We start from the raw sequence: 22514 nt of genomic DNA on the forward strand, positions 1-22514 counted from the left end.
ATTATCATTGAGCTCGCAATCCATTAAAAAACTAATCAAACAAACACAAAAAAAACTTAAACGAAGACCAACTTCTTGAAATCCATTTTGGTGAGACAAAAGCATACGTTGACCTTCTTTAGTCTCTTGAACACAAGGGTACAACCCAAAAATTTGCATAGTGTATCAAAAATAATTCAAACCCAATATTAAAAAAATTAAGATATCACAAAATCTAAAAAAATAGTAAACTACCCTAGGCACCATCTTTAATACCATGTTACATTCTATGAAAAAATGACAAAGTTCCAAGACTTTATGCAAGGACAACCATATAAACTCTATTTAACAAATAATCAAAATATCAAAATAATAAAAATAAAAGAGTTTTAGGAATGAAAGAACATGCAAATACTCACAAGACTTAAAATGAATTCAAGCAAGAATACATAAGAAAAAACTCACCATGCAACAAAAATGAAAAATAATTCCAACTACCAAAAACAAATATGAATTAACTTCTTGGAAGATGACATTTACCCTCATAATGATCTACTATTAAAAACCTAAACAAACTCAACAAATGTGTAGAAAAAATACATAAACTCATATAAAAATAAATAAAAACCTACACTAACATGAATATTACAATATATTTTTAACTATTGTTCAATCACATTTGAAAACTATAAATCGATGATTGTATATTTTAAAATTTTCAACAAATCATTATATAGATATCTTCAAGTTGTTATTATCTTTATCCCTTCAAAAATTGTATATTTCTATTAAAAAAATATAGAATTACATTTCAATAAATAAGTACTAATGTCAACTAAAGAACCATTGGTCCTTTTCATTTTTATTTTTTTACATGTCAAACAACACCGAGATATAAAAGCAAGCCACAACTACTAAGAGTAATTGAAGCTTATGGAAGGTCCACAAATTGTAAGGCTCGAAATAAGCAACTAACCATGTGCTAATGCACATTTCCACAAGTGCCTCATCAAGATCTTACCAATTCTAAGCACTCATAGTTATTTAATTCGTTTTGGTAAATGTTTCTAGACAATATTATATGGAGATCTTTAAAAAACTTGATGGTTATGTTATTAAATTGCAAAGTCAAGGGGAGAGGGACAATTTAAAAAAACCAGCAATTGTTTTACAGTAAAAACAAAGAAGAAGTTATAAATGGACGTCAATTTTCACGCTGGCGTACTAAGTATCGTTCTTTCCAATTTCCTTGGTACAAAATAGGATTGCCATCCAAATCAAAGGAGACGAAATAGTGTTAATCAACTGTGTTTTTTCCGTTTTGTTCCTGGTTTCCTTCCTCCATATAAAATGACAATAAATAATAAACCCTTGACTACCTGAGTACAGATCCAACTTGTTTTTCCAGAGCCAACTCTCTTACATAACCAACCGAAGCCGAGATTGGACAAGTGGGTTTATAGGTTTTGATCGAAACTGAATATGGCAGTGATGAAACTGGTGATATGGATTTCCATTGTGGTAGTGCTTTTGTTGAGAGCAGAGTGCTTCTATCTTCCTGGAGTCGCTCCTCGAGATTTCAAGAAGGCAAGTTTCAATCACCCCTTTAGATATTTCTCATGCCCACTTGTTTTCTTTGAGGTCCAAGGGTTTGCCTTTGTTGTGTTTAATGGGTTGTTTGAGTTTTCTCTCTCTGCAAATATTGAGAACGTGAAGGGCTCAGGCTGGCTGTTTTTTGTTGATAGTATAGTGCCAAAATCTTGGAAAGTCTGGACTTACATGGCCTTACATGCTTTGATATGGTTTTTGTTGATAAGAAACAAAAAACCAGATGCCTGGACATCGTTCCGTGGTGCCTGATGATGGAAATTAGAGACTATCCGGAATCATCTACTCACTTATCTTGTATTAGGGATTTGTTTCCTGAAACCTGTTTCCATTGCACATCATGGATTGTATAAGCTTGACGTCTGTAATGATTGTTGTTTGCTTCAAGGAGTGCAATTTCATTATTTGACTACCACACATGATATACTGATTATAACAGAAAAATCTATTTATTGGGCTATAATTTCAACTTTTATGTAAAACCCTGTGAATTATGGTTTTGGGATCTCCCCACTCCTCACTCAGTGGTTTCCCTCCATGTCGCCATGTTATTTTTTCAGTCAAATATAATTTCTATGATTTTAAAGGTATTTCTAGAATTCCCTTGTTTTTTATCCTTACGTTTCTTCATCTATTCACCACCCCCACCCCCACCCCCACCCCCAAATTAAATTTTTAATCATTGTTACATAGCTTGTAAATAATTCAACTATCATATTTAGCAGGTATCAGAATAGGTTTCCAGGCTATGGAGCATTAACAACTAGCAATACCACCTTAGGTGCAAGTATAGGCCGATAGGATATAGAAAGGAATAGCCACTGCATTTTAATTTAATACAGTCAAAGAAATGGAAACAGGATTGAAAATTTAAGAAAGATTTTTTTAAGTTATGCCATTAGTTAATTTAAAAGTAATAATTGCGGAAAGGAGGAATACTCTACATAAAAAGGAAAACTTTGATTATAATGAAGTAAGAAAGATTTGCCCGGCAAATTCTCTTGAGACTTTAGTTTATGTGGTCTATTTTTCTTGATGATTTATGGTGTTCTATTTAATCTTGTTGATTTTCTGTGTTCACAATGCATCATCCAACTGCTATTCTAATTATTATACACGCCTATGGTCCAGCGAGCCCTAATATTTCAATTCATACATCCTTAATGTTGTTTTCTAGTATCTCATTTATAATTTTATTGTTAGATTTGGGCTGAGCTAAATATTTCATTTATTGTTAGAATTTTTTGATAGTAAAATTTGTTCACACTAATTTCCAGACCAAATAAAACAAATGACAGGATTCTATGCGCAATTCATAATAATTGACATGCTACTGTCTCACATTGAACTGCTAAAATTTTACAAATATAAAGCAGGAATTTGCAGTTATATTTCATACCCAATGTGGGGGCAATTCCCCTGTTACATAGAATAAATCGTTTATCTACATCAGTATTTGCCCTACATGTACTGGTATTTACTCTTCCAGGAAGAATTGAATGTTTAGTCCAGCTTATATGATAGGTGGCTTATTTGAGCCAAATTACTAAGGAATGATTTTCTTTAGGGAGATTTGGAAACCGGTGTCGTTCGAGATCAAATTAGTGTGAGTTGCCCCAGAGATTAGCTCTTTTTGCACTTTATGATTAAATTGAGTAGAAGCACAAAGCATGTCACTATTGAAGGAAGGCATGTATTTCTAGCATGCTAATTTACAGCTATCCATAGTGTTATCAAATCTTTAGTGATGTGCCCCTTACCCTCAAGACTTTGTTATGGATTCCATAGACATATTGAAAACTTGGCAATGAGGACAAAATGCCCCCTTCTGCCCTCAGTCTCATTGTTTTAGGAAAGGTGTCTCAGTCTTGCATCTTGCAGTTAAAAATGAAAAAAATGCAATTTATAGGGTTCTAGAGGTTGATGTTGGCTTGAATAATGTTGAAATGGGCCTTAAATGGAGCAAGCAGGTTATGACAACATGGACCTTTTCGAGATCTATGGTATAAAAAAAGGGGCTCAATCAACTTCTTGGACCAAAAGTTCTGGTCCCCAAAAGTTGGACATCCCACATTGGAGATGTAAAAGCATATGTGATGCATACAAGAGCTAGAAGAGGGAGTTACACTTGTTGACCAACTTTTGATGCATGTTATGATATATGACAAGGCATCTCTGAATGGAGATAACAGATCCAAAATGGAATGCTCAAATTGGTGAGTGAATAATAACAATGTATGACAACTTATGTCAAGTGTTAGGAATATCCTATATTTAGCTCGTGGACACACTGTGAGATTTGGGACACACTGTGAGATTTGGGTGCTGGATTTTGACTAAGATTTGGGAATTGAATTTTGAGTAGAGATTTGGGTGTCATATTTTGGATGGTTTCAACTTATTGTTTCCTAATTACCGTTTAACAATTTCATGTGTAGCTTCTATTTATTAGGTGCTTGAGATGATGGTTATATAGTGAGTTTTGTAGGTATTGTTATTGTTGAGTTTAAGGTAGTGCTCGTTAACCACATGCAAACATCAGATCTGTTGCCTTCCCAACCATAGACGATAAGCTCTTATCGTCACCCCCGAGCACGCTACATAAATTTCTCACCATCAATTGATCTGCTTGTACATGAATTCGATTTGCCTGATTATGATCGAACTTGCTGTCTTATCTCTGTTCCAAAGAGGGAAGACCATGTCCATATATATCCGTCGAAAGGAGATATCCAAGAGTCGGCTCTCATCAAGGAGGCACGACCTTCATGAAGCATCGCATGCCTTCAAATGAGGGGTGGCGGACTTTAACCAAAAGTCGGCCCCTTTGAAACAAATCCGATAATTCAAACTCGATAATGTATGTTTGATCATTAAACCTGATAATGCATATGTGACTTAATAAAGTTATTAAAGGATTAATATAAGTTGATAGATTCATCAAATGTGTAAGGCCAATAGGCCATTCACACATTTGATCTTGTTGAGTCGGCCTGTAGGATTTCTACCGACGCTATATCATCAACACTCCCTCTTAGCTAGGGAGGAATCCTTCTTAATCTCTACAAGTCACATCACCTCATCGTGTTGACTAACATAATGACTACGCTCATGTGAATGAAAGAAGCTTATCACCTCATTGTGATAGCATATCACCTAATTGTGAGATTTGACCACAATGGCTACTCTCAAAGGGTGAATACACACAAATGCTAAGTCATGGAGTCTCTCACATGACATCCACCATACCTACTCGCAGAGGGTGGAACAAGGGCCAGAACCTCAAACTTCTCTCACAGATAAGAATGCACAACAAGGGCTGATACCTCAAACTTCTCTCACAGAGAAGAATGCACAACAAGGGTTGATACCTCAAACTTCTCTCACAAAGAAGAATGCATAACAAGGGCTGATACCTCAAACTTCTCTCACAAAGAAGAATGCATAACAAGGCTGAAACCTCAAACTTCTCTCACAGAGAAGAATGCATATCCACCATGCCTATTCGCTGAGGGTGGATCCACCATACCTATTCGCAGAGGGTGGATTCAGGGCTTTCACCTCAAACTTCTCCTAGAGAAGAATGCATTAACAAGGGATTGCACCTCAAACTTATTCTTCACAGAGAAGAACTCATTAACAGGGGATTTCACCTCGAACTTCTCTCTCTCAAAGAAGAACTCATTAACAAGGGATTGCACCTCGAACTTCTCTCTCACAAAGAAGAACTCATTAACAAGGGATTGCACCTTGAACTTCTCTCTCTCAGAGAAGAACTCATTAACAAGGGCTTTCACCTCAAATTTCTCCATCACAAAGAAAAATGCATTAACCAAATCTTCATGATGACGTGGCCCCCTCTGAAGCTGAAATGTCAGGCTCCCTTTGAAGCTGAAATGTTAGGCTCCCTTTAAAGCTGAAAAACAAGCAACCTCTGAAGCAAATATCAACCTTTTGACCTCTTTGTCCAAGGTTACATTTGACGATATGTCAAACTCCCTCTGAATGTTGATTCTTCTTCTGCGAAGAAATGCAAGCAATCTTCCTTCCTTGAATAAAGATTCGTCAGTGCCTAAACCTTGGGTAGAGGGACCGCCAATGAAAAGCATAATTTTGGCAGCAGTGCCAGGCACACAAGCCCCAACCAGCCCCAACCAGCCCTGCGGCCACGCTGAGAGCAGTGCCAAGCACACAAGCCCCAACCAGCCCTGCGGCCACGCTAAGAGCAGTGCCAGTGCAATGTGCAGCTCTTGCATCCATCTGCGCCGCCCACGGATCCTTCTGCAACTCTTCCAAAACCAAATTCAAAGTGAATTAACATTGGGAAGCTGGCAACAAGAATCGGGCGATGCTCTGAGCTGAGAGGTCGTCCTTGACGTTCATTACATTGTCAGCAAACTTGCAGATAGCGTCAAGCGTTCTATCAATCTGCTGCCGCAAATTAGGATTGGGAGCAATACTAGACTTACTAAGCCAATAATGCCTGACCATGCACCCTCGTCCGGATTGGCAATCGAACTAGCCTCAAGCTCTTCCAAGGCCTTAAAAGCGCTTTGAAACTTGGGTTCCATCGCCTCCACGAATTCATCCGTAAACCCCATTCGGCTGACATCGATATACAATCCGAGCTTGTTGTGCTGATAAAGCTAATCCAAGTACTGATTCCACAGGGCTGCAGGCTCCGTCTCTAGCCCTTTCTTCTTCTTCAAAGAATTTGTATCGAGCACAGAAACCTCTCAAGCCACAACAGCCCGAGTTCGAGTCACAAGCCGACATCTTTCAACGCTGACAATGTTGAGCTTTGAAATCTTGGGCGAAATCCTGTGACTGGGCAGCAGGCAACTTTTTGCATAGGTTGCTGTTTGCGTTTACCAACAGAACTTCAAACACAAAGGATTTTGGGCCATCATACTTGTTCTCGAGGCCTGGGGAGACCCAATCCCTTGATTGCCACCTAGTTTGTTTAGACGCCTGACCAACGCCACTGTGAAGGGCGGAGGTCAACGAGTGTAATCGCTGCATTATCCTCTGTAGTCGCCTTTCGATCCGGAAGAGATCTTAAATCTGCAATTGTTTGTGATTGAATTTCCCTTGAGAGCACAGGATCTACCTTCAAGCAGTTAGGCTCTATAGAAGGAACCCGCTCTGATACCATGTTGAGTTTAAGGTAGTGCTCATTAACCACAGGCAAACATCAGATCTGTTGCCTTCCCAACCATAGACAATAAGCTCTTATCGTCACCCTCGAGCACGCTACATAAATTTCTCACCATCAATTGATCTGCTTCTACATGAATTCAAATCTGCCTGATTATGATCGAACTTGCTGTCTTATCTCTGTTCCAAAGAGGGAAGACCACGTCCATATATATCCGTCGAAAGGAGATATCCAAGAGTCGGCTCTCATCAAGGAGGCACGACCTTCATGAAGCATCGCATGCCTTCAAATGAGGGGTGGCGGGCTTTAACTAAAAGTCGGCCCCTTTGAAACAAATCCGGTAAAGTCAAACTCGATAATGTATGTTTAATCATTAAACCTGATAATGCATATGTAACTTAATAAAGATATTAAAGGATTAATATAAGTTGATAGATTCATCAAATGTGTAAGGCCAATAGGCCATTCACACATTTGATCTTGCTGAGTCGGCCTGTAGGATTTCTACCGACGCTATATCATCAACAGTTATGCTGTCAGAATTGCTCTAGGTCTCTTGTTGGTGATACTCCTGTGAAGTCTTAGACTCTATAAGTGTATTGTAACCATTGAATGCTGAATGATATATTGAATTGCTTTTTGGAGTGTAGGGTTGTTCTTTTAAAAGGGTTTTCTCCACTTAAATCAATATGTTATGGTATATTGCTTTTGTGTTTATTTTCTTGTAATTGTATGATCGATTCAATTTTTGCACATGCCTTCTCTCATAGATTAGTGTAGGAAGGATATTTTTGTAATGCCCCCAAACTAAAAATAAATCAGAAACAATATTCATATGAATAATGCCTGAGTGATTGTCTTCTTAGAGGCTGACCCAAGGGCAAAGGGGATTATAATAAATAAAAAAGCAATTACCTATTGAATGCCAACCAAGATAAATAAATAATAATAATAAATAAAATAAACTAATAACAAGGGTCGACCTCTCTCCTTCAGACGTGATCCTCTATATTGAAAACAAAATTAATTTATTCCCAAGCTAATATTTAAAAATAATGATCTTATGAAGGCTGACTTGGTGTAATAAGCAGTGCTGGGATTAAAAAGAAAAGGTAAAGAAAATAAGGCCGACTTCTTGTGAAAGGTCGCCTCCCTCAAAGAAAAGGTACAATGGGATATAAAAGGAAGGTAGGATAAGGAAGGGGAGAAAGAAAAGTATTCAGATTTAAATAGGGAAATAAACCAAGAAAAGGCAGAAATCTGACTTACCATTGTCAGTTTGGAATTAATAAGTTTATAAGTATGTGAAGGCAATACTTGTTCCTTGTTGGAACTAGATAAGTATTTTAAGATCTGAATTGAATCCATAGAACGAACCAGATCGTGGAGAATCAGATCGGATTGTCTAAAAACAGAAATGACAGATTAAAAGGGAATTAGAAGTTCTCCTACATATATAATCTGCATTCATTGAATCAGAGCAGAAGTTCTTATATATAAAACCTCCATTCATCAAGGAATTGGATCAGATCAGTTATACATAATCTGCAACAGCAGACTTGGATCTAATAACCTCCAAATGGCAGACTTGTGATCTAGCAAGTAATTGGTATGCAATATGAGGGTCTTTCCTAACATATAATTTCTTTTGTAGTTTTAAGATAATTAAGAATGGGAATTGCTAATCCATCTACTCTTATAATTATTTATTTAATCAATATGAACAATCATGTAGGGGTTGGCAAGGTAATACGATTGGGAAAGCAGATACGGGTTCCCTCTTTAAGTAGGCCACCCCATGTTGGATGGAATTGTCTTGGTTGGATGTTTCTGCCACTTCTGGGCCAAGGGATCGATTGTCTTGGTTGGATGCTCTGTACCCTTGGGCTTAGTTGTGGCAAATTGTTCTGGGCACCCTTTGTGTTATCCTCTCCAATCCACATGATGGTTTGTTGTGGGAAGTGAAAGAAGCAATCATTATATGGGTTAGTAAGGAGACATGGTTGAGAAAGAAAATATAGGTTCCCCCTCTAAGTACACCACCTCAAGTTGGATGGAATTGTCTTGGTTGGACGTTCCTGTCACTTGTGGGCCAAGGGGTCCAGTTGTCTTGGTTGGATGCTCCACGCCCTTGGGGTTAAATGTGGTGAATGGTTTTGGGCACTCAATTGTGCTTTCCTCTAAATTCCTTACAACGGTTGATTCTTGGAAATACAACTATAGATTAGCTCCTAATGAGAGATGTTATTTAACTTAAATGTCTATTTGATTGTTAACGTGAATGATTATATATGCATTTATATGTTAGTGGATTCCTAACCCTTATGGAAATAATTGGCCTTATAGATTATGTTTCAAATGTTGACTAACATTAATGCAGGGGTTAAACCAAATTTTATGTTGGAAAGTACATTGTTAATTGGTAAGTTGTATCTTAATGAACTATATTTCTTATTTTAATTGAACTTGTGATTTTTAGGGCAAGATTTAGGAACATGCCAAAAGGGGACATTACAATTTTACTTCTCCACTTCTTTTCACATCACAAGGTGAATTAGTTTTCCCTACGTCACAAAGTGTTATGTTCAACTTGAAATGTGCAACTCACAAAACATTGGTGATTGCTTGAGAGGGTCCAACCACATGAGCAATACCCTCAAATAGGAGTTGATTGCTGATCGTTTCAGACAACCATACTGTTCTCCATACAGGACCAGATATTTTTGCAGACTGTTCCTTCTATGTCTCACTACATTGAACAGAAAGAATACGTACAGATTGACTATTTTCCATGTTAATATACCAAGGAATGTAGCCTTTATGTGGCTGATATTTCCATCATGTAAAATCAGCTTCTGGACATATAAGAGGAGATCTACTGAAATGATCATCATAAGTCCCATATCAAAACAGCCTGTAAAATTGACTCAATCTTATAATATCACAATGCCATATCTCCTGTTAAACAGTAGTAGAATCTTAAAATAAACAATTCTTTTACTGGAGGTATTTGAGGAAACAAAGACTGGTAGCTCACTATAAACTTTACTATAGTGGGATTACATCCCTATCATAACAGTGTGACAAAGGCTGTCACAGCCATATCAGAAGATCTTTCATCATGGTTGCTTCATCTATTGTTAGGCAGATGCCATCTGTCACCATCTGCAGAAGTATCTTTGTTGCCGTTGTTATTGTTGAAGGCCAGATTTGAGAACAGAACCCAGAGAAAATTCATCGAATCATTTGATATTCAAGAGCAACTGCTGTTGAGTTGAGTCATTGAATTTTTTGATATTATGCTGAGTTGTATATAGGCATCCCGGCCCTGGAAATCCATATCTTTCTAGTGTAGCTCCATTATAACCTTCATTATACTCAGTTGGGATGTGATAATTTGTGCTGAGAGGGTAATGAGAAGCAGAGGACCAAGAACTTCAAAAGCACGAGCCTTCAAATCCTTCCCAACCATTTTCTTCTTATAGTTTTTATTTTGTTTTATTTTATTTCTTTTGAGTAAAGATGGCATACTGATATATTTTCCTTTTTACTTTGTATCTGTGCAAAATTTCTCATGCAGTTAACTTCTCTGGAGTCCTTTTGAGAAGTTTTTCCATTCTCTTTTCTAGCTCTAGTGCATTTTCTTTCTTCTTTCTTCCTTCTTCCTGTTCTCATTACTATTCACGTGTAGGGCAGAACACTTAAATTGAGAAGAAACTAAAAATCACAATTCCGTGCAAGTTGCAACAATTTATAATTTCTCTTCTTGTATACATCCTAGTGATGGCTGGGGTCTTGGTTCTTGCAATTAGTTGTGGCTTCACCTTGGAACTAGATGGTAATGTCTCCTCTTCAAGTGACATCATCATTTTATGATTTCATCCAATCTAACACCTCATGCTTTTGCTTTAGTTGCAAACTCCTTTGCTTGCTTCTCAAAATCAGCAACCTTGTCTTTTATAAGCACGGGGACCTCATCCTAGGTAATCTAGTCACTACATGAACGAATATCATCCAAATCAATCTCCTCATAACTAATTTAAGCCTTCCACCTTTTCAAGTGAAGGCAAAGGTTGTATTGTATGAAGATGGGCTCATTGAGGCTCTTTTGTATTACTAACTGGTCTCTCATCCAAAAGCGTTGCAAGGTTCAGACAAAATTCAAATGGCTTCTTTTTGAAGATTTGGGGCCACCCCAATATTCCCACTGAATAGCTACAAAATAGATAATCAGAAATTTGTAAGCATGCAATAATTGCACGCTTCAAAGATTTTGAAGTGAAGTTAAGGTTGAATTTTTTTATTACTTGGTGCTTGGTTGGTTCCCCCTTAGATAGCTAGTTGTGAAGTGAAGTGCCTTCCCTCAACATGTTTGGATTTGCTCAACTCTTCAATAATCATGTCCTCGGCCTCAAATCTTAAGCAACATTCTCACAATGCATGTTGAGAGGCCCTCCATGATGTCCTTATCAACACCCCTGAAGTCATTTGTGTATTTTTTAATTTTTTTTTTGGGGGGTGGGGTGAGGTGGAACAATGCTATATGAATGAATTGATTGTTTGACTTTTCATACATGTTCGAAATGGGTTTAGATTTTCTTTTATTACCCCATAATAGTTTTGAATGGCCTCCTTGGCCTTGTCCATGGTCCCTATCCACCAAGCATGAAACCCTAACTAAAGACTCTCACACTTGGCAACAAATCAAAGTTGTAGTTAAAAGTAATTTTTTTTAAAAGAGCAATATCTAATAACTAGTGTAGACACTTAAATCTGTCCACAAATTAAATGAATATTTAAATATATATTTAATGAATTAATATTCCTCTATTAATTAAATTTACATTTGATTAATTCACTCAACCCCTATTTTGCAATTTTGATTAAATAAATTTAATAAATTTATTTTAATTAAAAATACTAACTATAGTCCAGTTATTAAATAAATCTAATTTATTTAATTTCCCTCTTTCCTTTCATTTAAATAAATTTAACATTTATTTAAAAATCATAAAATCCCTTCTCTCATTTAAATAAATTAAAAATTTATTTAAAATCCCCTTTTAAATAAATCAATATTATTTTAAAAATGTCTCATCCACTTGCATTCTCCTACAAATGCAAGTTGCATATTTTGGTTGAAATAAATGATTTTATTTTAATTAAGATTCCACTTTATCCTCACCCATTTGCTTCTAGATTCTTCTAACCCCTTCTAAATTAGCCTAATCCCTCTTCTTATCATTTGCACAATCCTAAACCAAAATTAACCCCCAACCCATTATCTCAACCATTGAAGACTGTTACAGAGTCATAAATGCTTCCCTTCTTCAACACACTAACCCACATGGGCCTTGACCCTTTAGTCAAGGCTTAACCATGGGTAAACTTTGCACAAGAGTTTACCCATTGGATAATAACCTTACCCTTGGATAATAGCTTTATCCAATAACCCAACCCACATGAGATTACCCTCATGTCTTGTCAGGCATTAAATGCTCCTTCCCTCTCCTCTCAAGCCATCTCAGGTTGACACTTGTCATCATGGGATTGGGTTGAAAGCCATCACATGGATCATGAATCATACAATCTTGGCCCTCTACAAACCAGATCAATCTTGACCATCCAATCTTCTATTTTGCCTATAAATAGAACCCTTCTCCTCAAGCAAAGGAGGAAGCATTAGAGCATTGTTATTATAGTGGAATTTGAATAGATACTTAGAGCTTTCTCATAGCATCACTCTTTGCATTTGCATAGCATATGTTTTCATTTTCAACCATCTTGAATCTCCATTTGGCATCCATGGTTAATGCTAAAAGTTGAGAGCTACACTCATTTGGAACTTGGAGAGGAGGGAAACAAGGGAGAAGCAACAAAGGCATCATGGAAGCATGTTCGGGAGACTCTTCTCCTTTCTTGTTATTTTGTTAAACTTATTTCATGCTTTTTGAATCTCCTTTGATATGTTTTTGGCTAGGTTACCGGGTTCGCCTCTGGGCCCCCCTGGTACGAGTCCGGGTTCGACTGGGTCCGTGGTATGGGTCCGGTTCGACTTGGGTTCGACCAGGGTTCGAAAAACCCAGTCGAACCCGGGCGGACCTAGTCAAACCTGGGCGGCCCATAAAGTCAAAAAAAATGCAAATTTAATTTTTTTTTCAATTCCGCCTTGTAAAAAGTGAAAGTTATAACCTTAAGAAGCAGAAAATTAGACGTCTTAAAAAAACAGAAAACTGATGCACGCCATGGAGTTCCGTGTGGGTTTGAAGGTTGTGATTTGGTGTTGGCGGCGGGGGCACTGCCCCTCGACCCCACCTTGTATTGCGACAAGGAGTGCGCCCTGGGCGCTGCCCCGGGACCTTGCGAGGGGCGCTGCCCCTCGACCCCGCAAGGGGTGCTGCCCCCAGACCTCCGCAAGGGGCTCTACCCCTTGACCCCGCTAGGGGCGCTGCCCCCAGACCCCCGCAAGGGGCTCTGCCCCTTGACCCCTCTAGGGGCGCTGCCCCCAGACCCCTGCAAAGGGCGCTGCCCCTTGACCCCGTTGGGGGCGTTGTCGACAAAATCCAAGTCCTCAGTTTGAAAAATTAAACTTGGATGTTCTTAGTTTGAATCCATTTAATGATCAAACTTTAAATTGTTGAAAGTTGAAACAATGATACTTGAATATTTTATCATTTTGATATTAAACTTGATGTATATGATGCTGTTATGGTATGATCATGATGCTACGATTACAAGTTTATGTTGGTTTTGTTGTTTATATGATGCTATGTGACATGCTAATCTTAATTCATGCTTATAGGTTGCATATATATAATTTACATGTTTTTGTACTAACGAACCCAAAACCCTTTTCAAAATTTTGCCGTACCAGCGTATCGGGTTCTTTGAACCCGAACCTGAACCGGTAACTTAGGTTTTTGGAATGATTTTTAGTTCTTTGTTTTGGTTTTTATGGTTGAATTTAACATACTTACATTGAACTTTGTTTTTGACTCTTATCCACATTTCCATGACATCAACTAGAATTTAGAATAAGTGAAATTAAATGATGCAATTTAAAATTTAAATAGATGTTTGAAGTTATATTTGCGCTCTTTGTATAGATATCATAAAATTAACTCCACCAACCATTGGCTCACAAAATTTTGCTTCAAAGGCATTAGCAAACCATAATATATGTGCAAGTTGATGAAGTTGGTTGCAAATCATCTGGCACTTGCTTGCACAAGCTCCTTCCCCTTTGTATGATCTCTCATCAAGCTAAGCACCTAAGAGTGATTATAAATCTTGGTGATGTTCTTGCCGTTGTCCACCTCTTGGTTTCAACCAATCAAGTTTGCCTATGTTTTCCAACATAAGATCAAGTGTAAGGGGCTGAAAAAAGTGACGGTGCCTCTCCTCAAGTAGTCTTACTCTTGTCACTTATGCTGTTGCATTAGCTGTGACAACTTGTACCACTTTTGTATATCAATCTCAAGCACATCTTTCTCCTACAATTAGACTTAGATTCTTATTATTCTTGATTGTATTTCAGGTGTTGATTGACCTTAAGAACATCATCCAACCATTTGAAGTCACTAGAAAGTTGATAATTCCTTCCATCTATCATTTTTTTTTGCCTTACATTATTGTCTTTGCATTTGTTGTACTTTTTGGAGCAAAAAACTATTTAAGTCATGGATTTCATTGAACTCTTTTCTTGCAATTGTCAAGTTTGTGACCAAATTCTTTAAATATGTGCTTCTTGCCACGTTGAACAAAAGGTTGTTGTAGTAACAAAAATTTACGCATGTACTTGCTTTGTCATGCTTCTCTCTATTTCAATCTATACCTTCAAGCAAAGGTTGTGAACTTGGTGTGTTGCATGGAATGAAAAATTTGTACGGTTGCATTTAGTTGGAGCTTGATGAAGTGGATGTGCCACTTGTTTAAAGAAATAGAAAAATAAATTATATCTGAAACCTCAAATTTCTCACTTCCAAAAATCATTCCAAATGTCTAGTCCAAATGACAGCGGATGGGATTGCAACTTATTTTTAACATAGCACAGCTGCTTGAATGGCAATTTTGGGAGTTTCAAGTTCTGTAGATATCATTCCAGAGTCGAACCAGCAAAAGACATGTTTCGACAAAGACTAGAGTTTATTGGTGTTGTATACTGGGCCATTATTTCAGTTCGACCAGCTTGCACAGTTTTTTAAAATTGTGTATTGATTAGGATTTTGCTTCAACTTTAAAGCTAATTTAATATTTTATTTTATTTCATAAGGTTTTAATAAATTATTAACAAATTATTTTTAAATATGCATATTTATTATTCAATTGTATATATTATTTTTTAATTTACCAGGGGGTGAGTTGGAGGAGATAGTAGTATCAAATAGGGATCTCTGCTTGGGAGCGATACTCAAACGACTGTGCCTTACCCATGCCAAATTAATACTAATTTACTAATATAATTTTTTTATATTGTATTATTTAAATATTATTATATATTTTTAATTTTTTAATGTAGATATCCAAAATGTACTCATATTAGCATATTGTACTTGTGTATTTGTACCTGTTCCCAATTCCGATTTGGCAACTCAGATCAAAGGAGATAAATTGTTGTGTGAATGAGAAGTGAGGATGAGCAGGGCTTGAAAGGGAAAACCAAATAGTGTTTTTTTGCAGCTTTCTTTTGCGGACTGCATTGCAAATGTAGTAGCAAGTCATAGGCCTGGTCTTGTGAAGTACTTGTAGTGGTACTACTACTCGCAATGACTTCATGTTTGTAACTTGTGCCAACTCGGTTGTTAGTATGCAAGTGAGTTCCTTGCCAAGTACTACAACTTGTGAGTATTTGCAGGCCACATGGTTTCTTGGTAAGTTTTTGAACTATTCCTCAAATGATAACTGTGAGAAAGATTGCTTCATTAATACCCCGTGCCTGCAATAAAAAACAGGGCATTGTGAATAAGTTCTACAAAGGTAACTGCAACCAATTAGTGAGATGATTTTCTAAATTACTGATGGAGTCAAGGATCCACTTTATCAAGGATTAGCCTTTTTAAGCCACATGGAAAGCCATCTTGACCTGGTGAATTTTGTACAATCGTAGTTCCTATTACATCTCAGAGAATATTGTATTTGTACTTGTCTTTCTTTCCCACTTTTGTTTGTTCCATTTCTTGGGCTTTTGTTTTTCTCTTCATTGATATCTGCAGCCCTGTATTAAATAACTTTGTTCCTGAATTCTCTCTTTTTATGCAACTTAGTTGCTAGGGCTTTTGGTGTAATAATTTTATATTTAATTACTTGAGGAGTGCCTGATTAGTTGAAAATTACATTTTACTTTTTGTTGTAATAATTGCATTTCATCTTCTCGGGAAGAGCTTCTGTTATGTGTCTGCTTGCTTGTAAAGTTCTGTTTGGCCTTGGATCATCCAAGCTTTGGACACCTCTGAATAAAAGTAGCATGTGGTCTTGTAATATCCCCAAGTAAGGATATTGTATATTTCTAAATTTCTAATTGATTTAACTCCACAGAAAACCAATTTTTAAATCTTATCTCAAATCAGATGTATTGCAACAGATAATGTATTTAACAGCATATGCAGAAATGAATGATAAACCTTTGCAAAATGAACAAAAAGCACAGTAGTTTGCAAATTGCGCTAATCCTCTTATTATAGTGAGAATTACACTTAGAGATAATTTTATTAACAACTGTAGCAATATTATTATAAAAAATATAACAAATCTATAGCTAACAGAATTACAATTCCTAGGTGCTAAGAGAATCACCTAAATCTCAAACAAATAGGCATTGTAGGAGCTGCTCGAACAACAAATTTACTCAAGATTTATCTGAGGTAAGGAATATCCAAAGCGAGGGCCCTTTTGATTGCCACTTGAAGAGTGGAAGACTGCAATGCTTTGACTAACCCCTTTAGTCGCTCTGTCAATCCTTCTATAATAGAACTGTGGTCCTTCTTGCAGATACATCAAGAACTTTGACAACTATCCATTGAAAGTCACCTATGTAGTGTTCCACTGATCCATGGTGTTTTAGCTATGCCAATGTTTGAAAGTGAATTTTTGGCCCTATCGAATCCTTTAATCAATATTTGGCTGAACTCTTCAAAAGTAGTGATAAGACTATGCCTGTGTTACAATGCCATGGTACAACCATTCATGGGCTACCACAATCTTTGGCCGACCCCATTAATTAAAATGATCAACTTATTATATAAAACCTGTGGCCCCATAATCTGGATACTCAATGTAAACGCCTACACTACCCTGAGTTACTTTCCCTAAACCCACAGAAAATGAGAAATGGGCTTATGGGTCAAGCTGGTCCAGCATAATTATTATCAGAAATCCCATTCTGATCAATATCTTTCAGCTCCGATCGCTCTGTGATACACTGGAATTTCCTGGCATCAGGAGAATCTTATCTCTTGATGATGAGTGGGGATCTATTATTACTATAATTCCAATTAATTTTGGTTCCCCATACACAAGTAACTCTACTTGGACTGACCTTTGCTAATAAGATATTGTCACAATCTGCCTGTCTGCCACATGTGAGAATTCATATTGAATAAAAAGTGGCTTGATATAATCTGGTATATGTTATTATTTCTGATCAGCCTGAAATAACTAATATCATCATCTGGATGTGACAGTGCACTTATGACTATTCATTTGAAAGGCTATCATTATGTAATAATTTATTATAGCTCGTCTTTGCCCAATCACTAGCAATTGAAATACATGGTTGCATCTGCCAGTATCTAGTTGAATTTTTATTTCTACATCAGATTAACCAGCTACTGACATCCTTGTTTAAGGGGCCAACGCATGATTTTAGCTAGTCTGCATGTAAAATTTTCATCATGTAATCAAAGTATGTATGTTTTTAATTTAATTTATTTGCTTCCTTGTGGTGTGGAAGCTATTTCTATCCTACATGTTCATTGTGTCTCTGTGCGTCCAGGGTGATACGCTACAGGTCAAAGTAAACAAGTTGGCTTCTACAAGGACTCAACTTCCTTATGAGTACTATTCTCTGCCATATTGTCATCCAAAGAAGATTGTTGATTCTTCAGAAAATCTTGGTGAAGTTCTTCGAGGTGATCGCATTGAAAATTCTCCTTTTATGGTGAGTTACAAGATTCTTTCAACTTGTTTGTTTTTGCTTTTTAATATAGATTGCAGATGCCTTAATATTTCTGGCACCTTCTTATGTCTGTGGCTATTACGAGACAAATTAATGTAGCTTCTCTGCTGCAGTTTAAAATGAGAGAAAGTAGACTTTGCAATGTTGTTTGTAAGACTAAATTTGATGCAAGCGGAGTAAAGAATTTCAAGGAGAAGATTGATGATGACTATCGTGTGAATATGTAAGGGTGTTTATTCTGTTTGAGAGTTTTAGTATTCTGCAAGGGATGGTGTTCCAAACGACAACAGCTTTTTTTTCTATTCATTATTTTTTATTCTAGTTACACTTTGACACATCCAGCAAGTGCTTTAATATTAATCTTCAAGTTCTGTGCTGCTGCTTATGCAACAGATACTGTGCAAACAAGAGATTTTTTTCAGCTTTATCCATAAGTTGTCAAATTATTCTGAGATGTTCCGCTCATATGCTTTTGTCTTAATGGAATCAGGATTTTGGATAATCTCCCGGTGGCAGTTGCTAGATTGAGATCTGATGCAGGTCAGTCTCCTTCTTATGAGCATGGCTTTAGGGTTGGATTTAAAGCAAGCCTCAGCGGGGTGAGTTGAAATTCTTACTTGCATGCCTTTTAAGATTGAATAGATTAATTTGATTTTCATAAGCGGAATCCTGGCTTTAGGAAATTGCTGAACTATATTTTCAGGCAGTTTAATGTAACTTGTTTTTGAACATGAACATAAACACTACTGACTTGAGATCTGCTTTGTTGCCTTGGTACAGAGTTCTGAAGAGAGATATTTCATTCACAATCATTTATCTTTTGTCGTGTCTTTTCATAAGGATCTTGAGACAGATTATGCACGTATTGTAGGATTCGAAGTCGCACCATACAGGTTTGCCTATATAGTAAAATGATGAGGATCAGTTATTTGTGATTCTATCCCCTTTCATCTTACATACAATGCTATGGAGAAAAATACTGACATTAAGTTTTTAGTTGAGGTCAGCTTATTGTTAGTTGTTTCACTGTGATTACAATTCTTTTTGTCTGTTTCATTTGATGAAAATGAAGATTGCTAATGTGTTTATTATTGTTACCCATTCTATTATGGAATTTGCCAAATTTGTTTTCTTGATGTTCTGAGTAAAACTTTAAACGAGCAGGAAAATACATTTTACTGAAGTTATGTATACAATTTGACCTGTTTCCTTGATTTCAAAGTATAATGTTAAGTAGATTATTTATGTTTCATATCACTTCACAATTTTTAGATTATTATTTATGTTCATGAATTTCTTTGCAAGTTTGTTAATATTCTTTAATCTGTTATATCAACTTCATATATTCACAATGATCTATATTTTGAAATTAGTTACTCTCTTTATCACAGTGTGAAGCATGAGTATGAGAAACCATGGAATGATGAAAAGCCCCATTTGACAACATGTGATCCGAATACTAAACGTACAGTTTCAAATACTGATATACCCCAGGAAGTGGTGGAAGACACCGAAATCATTTTTACTTATGATGTTTCATTCCAGGTATTGACTAGTGTTCATATGAATTATCTTACACCACTCTTCTGCATCAGCTTGAGCTGCAACCTTGGGGATGTTTACAAACTTATCTTTGGTATGTTTGTGAGTCTTGCAGGATAGCCCTGTGAAATGGGCATCTCGTTGGGATACATACCTTCTCATGACAGATGATCAGATCCATTGGTTCTCTATCATTAATTCTTTGATGATTGTATTATTTCTTTCTGGAATGGTTGCAATGATAATGATGCGAACATTATACCGAGATATCTCAAAGTACAATCAATTAGAAACACAGGATGAAGCGCAAGAGGAAACAGGTTGGAAGTTGGTTCATGGAGATGTATTTAGAGCTCCTGCCCATGCAAGCTTACTGTGTGTTTATGTGGGAACTGGAGTACAATTTTTTGGGATGACCCTTGTCACAATGATTTTTGCAATGTTTGGTTTCCTTTCCCCATCAAATCGTGGAGGTCTCATGACGGCTATGCTTCTTTTGTGGGTATTCATGGGTTTGTTTGCTGGGTACTGCTCTTCTCGTCTTTATAAGATGTTCAAAGGCACAGAATGGAGAAAGAATACACTCAAGACAGCCTTCTTGTTTCCAGGCATTGTATTTTGCATTTTCTTTGTACTGAACACGTTGATATGGGGTGAGAAATCATCAGGTGCCGTTCCTTTTGGTACCATGTTTGCTTTGGTTGCTCTCTGGTTTGGAATTTCTGTTCCATTGGTCTTTGTGGGTAGTTACTTTGGGTACAAGAAACCTGCAATTGAGGATCCAGTGAAAACCAATAAGATCCCCCGTCAGATTCCAGAACAAGCTTGGTACATGCGGCCGTTTTTCTCTATACTCATTGGAGGCATTTTGCCTTTTGGTGCTGTTTTTATTGAACTATTCTTCATCTTAACTTCTATATGGCTGCATCAGTTCTACTACATCTTCGGGTTTCTGTTCCTCGTCTTTGTGATTCTTATTGTCACATGTGCAGAGATAACCATTGTCCTATGCTACTTTCAGTTGTGCAGTGAAGATTATCACTGGTGGTGGAGATCTTATTTGACTGCAGGCTCTTCAGCCTTTTATTTGTTTCTATATGCCACATTCTATTTCTTCACCAAGCTGGAGATCACAAAGCTTGTTTCTGGGATTTTGTATTTTGGTTACATGACGATCATTTCATATGCATTCTTTGTATTGACTGGAACAATAGGTTTCTATGCTTGCTTCTGGTTCGTGCAGCTGATATACTCATCAGTGAAGATTGACTGAAGCTTCTCATATATTGGTCGTTTTTCATAAGGGCCCAGAAAGTTCTGGCTTAAAGAATTGCTACTTTCTCATTTATGTAGTTTAGAGTTTCGGCATGACATCACAGGATATGTTGGCAGCGAAGGCAATGCTAATCTTGTATGACGGTGTATTTTCTGCTTTGCTTTAACCTTCCTGATACAATCCCGAGTATGAGAAGCTTGAGGAGCTTAATTTTCAATGTAATACAATGTTTCCCATTGCATTGAATGCTGATACCTTTGATATTTATTGGTCAAGTCTATTCAACCACTGGATATAGTCTGTTGGATATCTTTTTTTAAATAGATTATATGACATAATTGTTTGGTGGATTCTTTTAATTATTCAGATCTTTGTGGTTGCCTTGGATTTACAGAAAAAACGTCGAAGCTACATATAAATGCAGGTGTTTCTCCGTGTCATATTCGTTGAAGTTGTTTGTAACAAATCTACTTTCTCTGGGTTTGTACATTCAGTTGTGGTTCTTGAACCTGCAGGAATTGTAAAGGCATTGTCCATGTTGTGAATAAAGTATTAACCATGGCACATTATTAGAATTTTGTGACAACTCTGCTTCCTCTGGTTTGTATGTGCATGTTCTTGAACATGCAGAAATTTTCCTGGCAGAGTTCGTGAGTTCCCATTTCAGCTTTAGGACATCCTTATGTTAAAAAGGTTGCTAACCATTGTAATGAACTTGAGGACGCTACATATACAACATCCAAAGTACTAAACTGTTCAGCTTTCTTTTTATGAACATGCAGTAATGAACTGGGATACCTTTAATCACATCTTGTATGTTGGTACAAGTAAGAACTCTTCCTCGTAAGAGGGCCTCAGCTATGTACTTTCGTCCACTGAAGTAGTGTTATGCTATGTATATACGGCTGAAGTATTTGGTTTTGGCTCACCAAAGTAAAACGTGCCTCTAATTCGACCTTTAGAGTGTGCTTGTCAGCCAGCCAGCTTCTACCTTGTAAAGGTTTTTTTAATGTAAGTCCATGTAGTTTTATCATTGCTCTTTGTCCCCTTCTTCGCCCCCTTCGTCATCCTAACACTGATTTCAGGGATTTGTAACATGGCTTAATCACCTTTCATGGTTTGTTTATCTTTGGTGTTTGTATTGGACATTAACAGGCTAATCTTTTGGCGCAATGACAAACCTTGACTAACAAAATCATGGTGCTCAACTATTAAGTCTTCTATCATGAAATGGCTTTATTATTACAACAAAGAGATCCTTCAGTTATTTTTAATGAGATGACTTCATGATTACAAGAAAGGGATCCTTAAGTTATTTTTAGCGAAATGACTTTATGATTACAAGAAATAAATCCTTAAGTTATTTTTAATGCTCCTAAATGAAAGTGTGTGGTTCCCACACAGGCCCAAATGCTTTATGAATGCGCATAGGTGGTCCTATGCAATGGGGCTTACAAATCTATTTTTATGACATTGGGAGGTCCCATGAAATTAAAACAAATTGTTATAAAATGAATAATACAAAATCATCATGCTAAAACAGTAGAAAAGCTACAATTTAGACATTCAATTTTTTACAATAGGTAAATAGTGGGGACTGATATTATACAACCTTTACCTAATAAAAATGTATTGTATGAGTCTATGACTGCACATTTTTTACAATAGGTAAATAGTGGGGACTGATATTATACAACCTTTACCTAATAAAAATGTATTGTATGAGTCTATGACTGCACATTTTGCTTTCTATTTATTTTTAACGTTTCCTTTTACAT

General features: G+C 36.7%; 1 protein-coding gene across 1 annotated transcript; it reads left to right on the plus strand.

Annotated features, from left to right (window-relative positions):
- Positions 1 to 1169: 1169 nt before the first annotated feature.
- Positions 1170 to 21024, plus strand: LOC131029203 (transmembrane 9 superfamily member 7). The gene is made up of 7 exons (XM_057959605.2): positions 1170 to 1566; positions 17736 to 17900; positions 18032 to 18141; positions 18409 to 18517; positions 18699 to 18811; positions 19310 to 19463; positions 19576 to 21024. Exons 1-7 carry the CDS (start codon positions 1462 to 1464, stop codon positions 20731 to 20733), a joined length of 1914 nt encoding a protein of 637 aa, XP_057815588.2. The 5' UTR covers positions 1170 to 1461; the 3' UTR covers positions 20734 to 21024.
- Positions 21025 to 22514: the final 1490 nt, after the last annotated feature.

This window comes from Cryptomeria japonica, chromosome 3, assembly GCF_030272615.1.
Source record: "Cryptomeria japonica chromosome 3, Sugi_1.0, whole genome shotgun sequence".
NCBI lineage: Eukaryota > Viridiplantae > Streptophyta > Pinopsida > Cupressales > Cupressaceae > Cryptomeria > Cryptomeria japonica.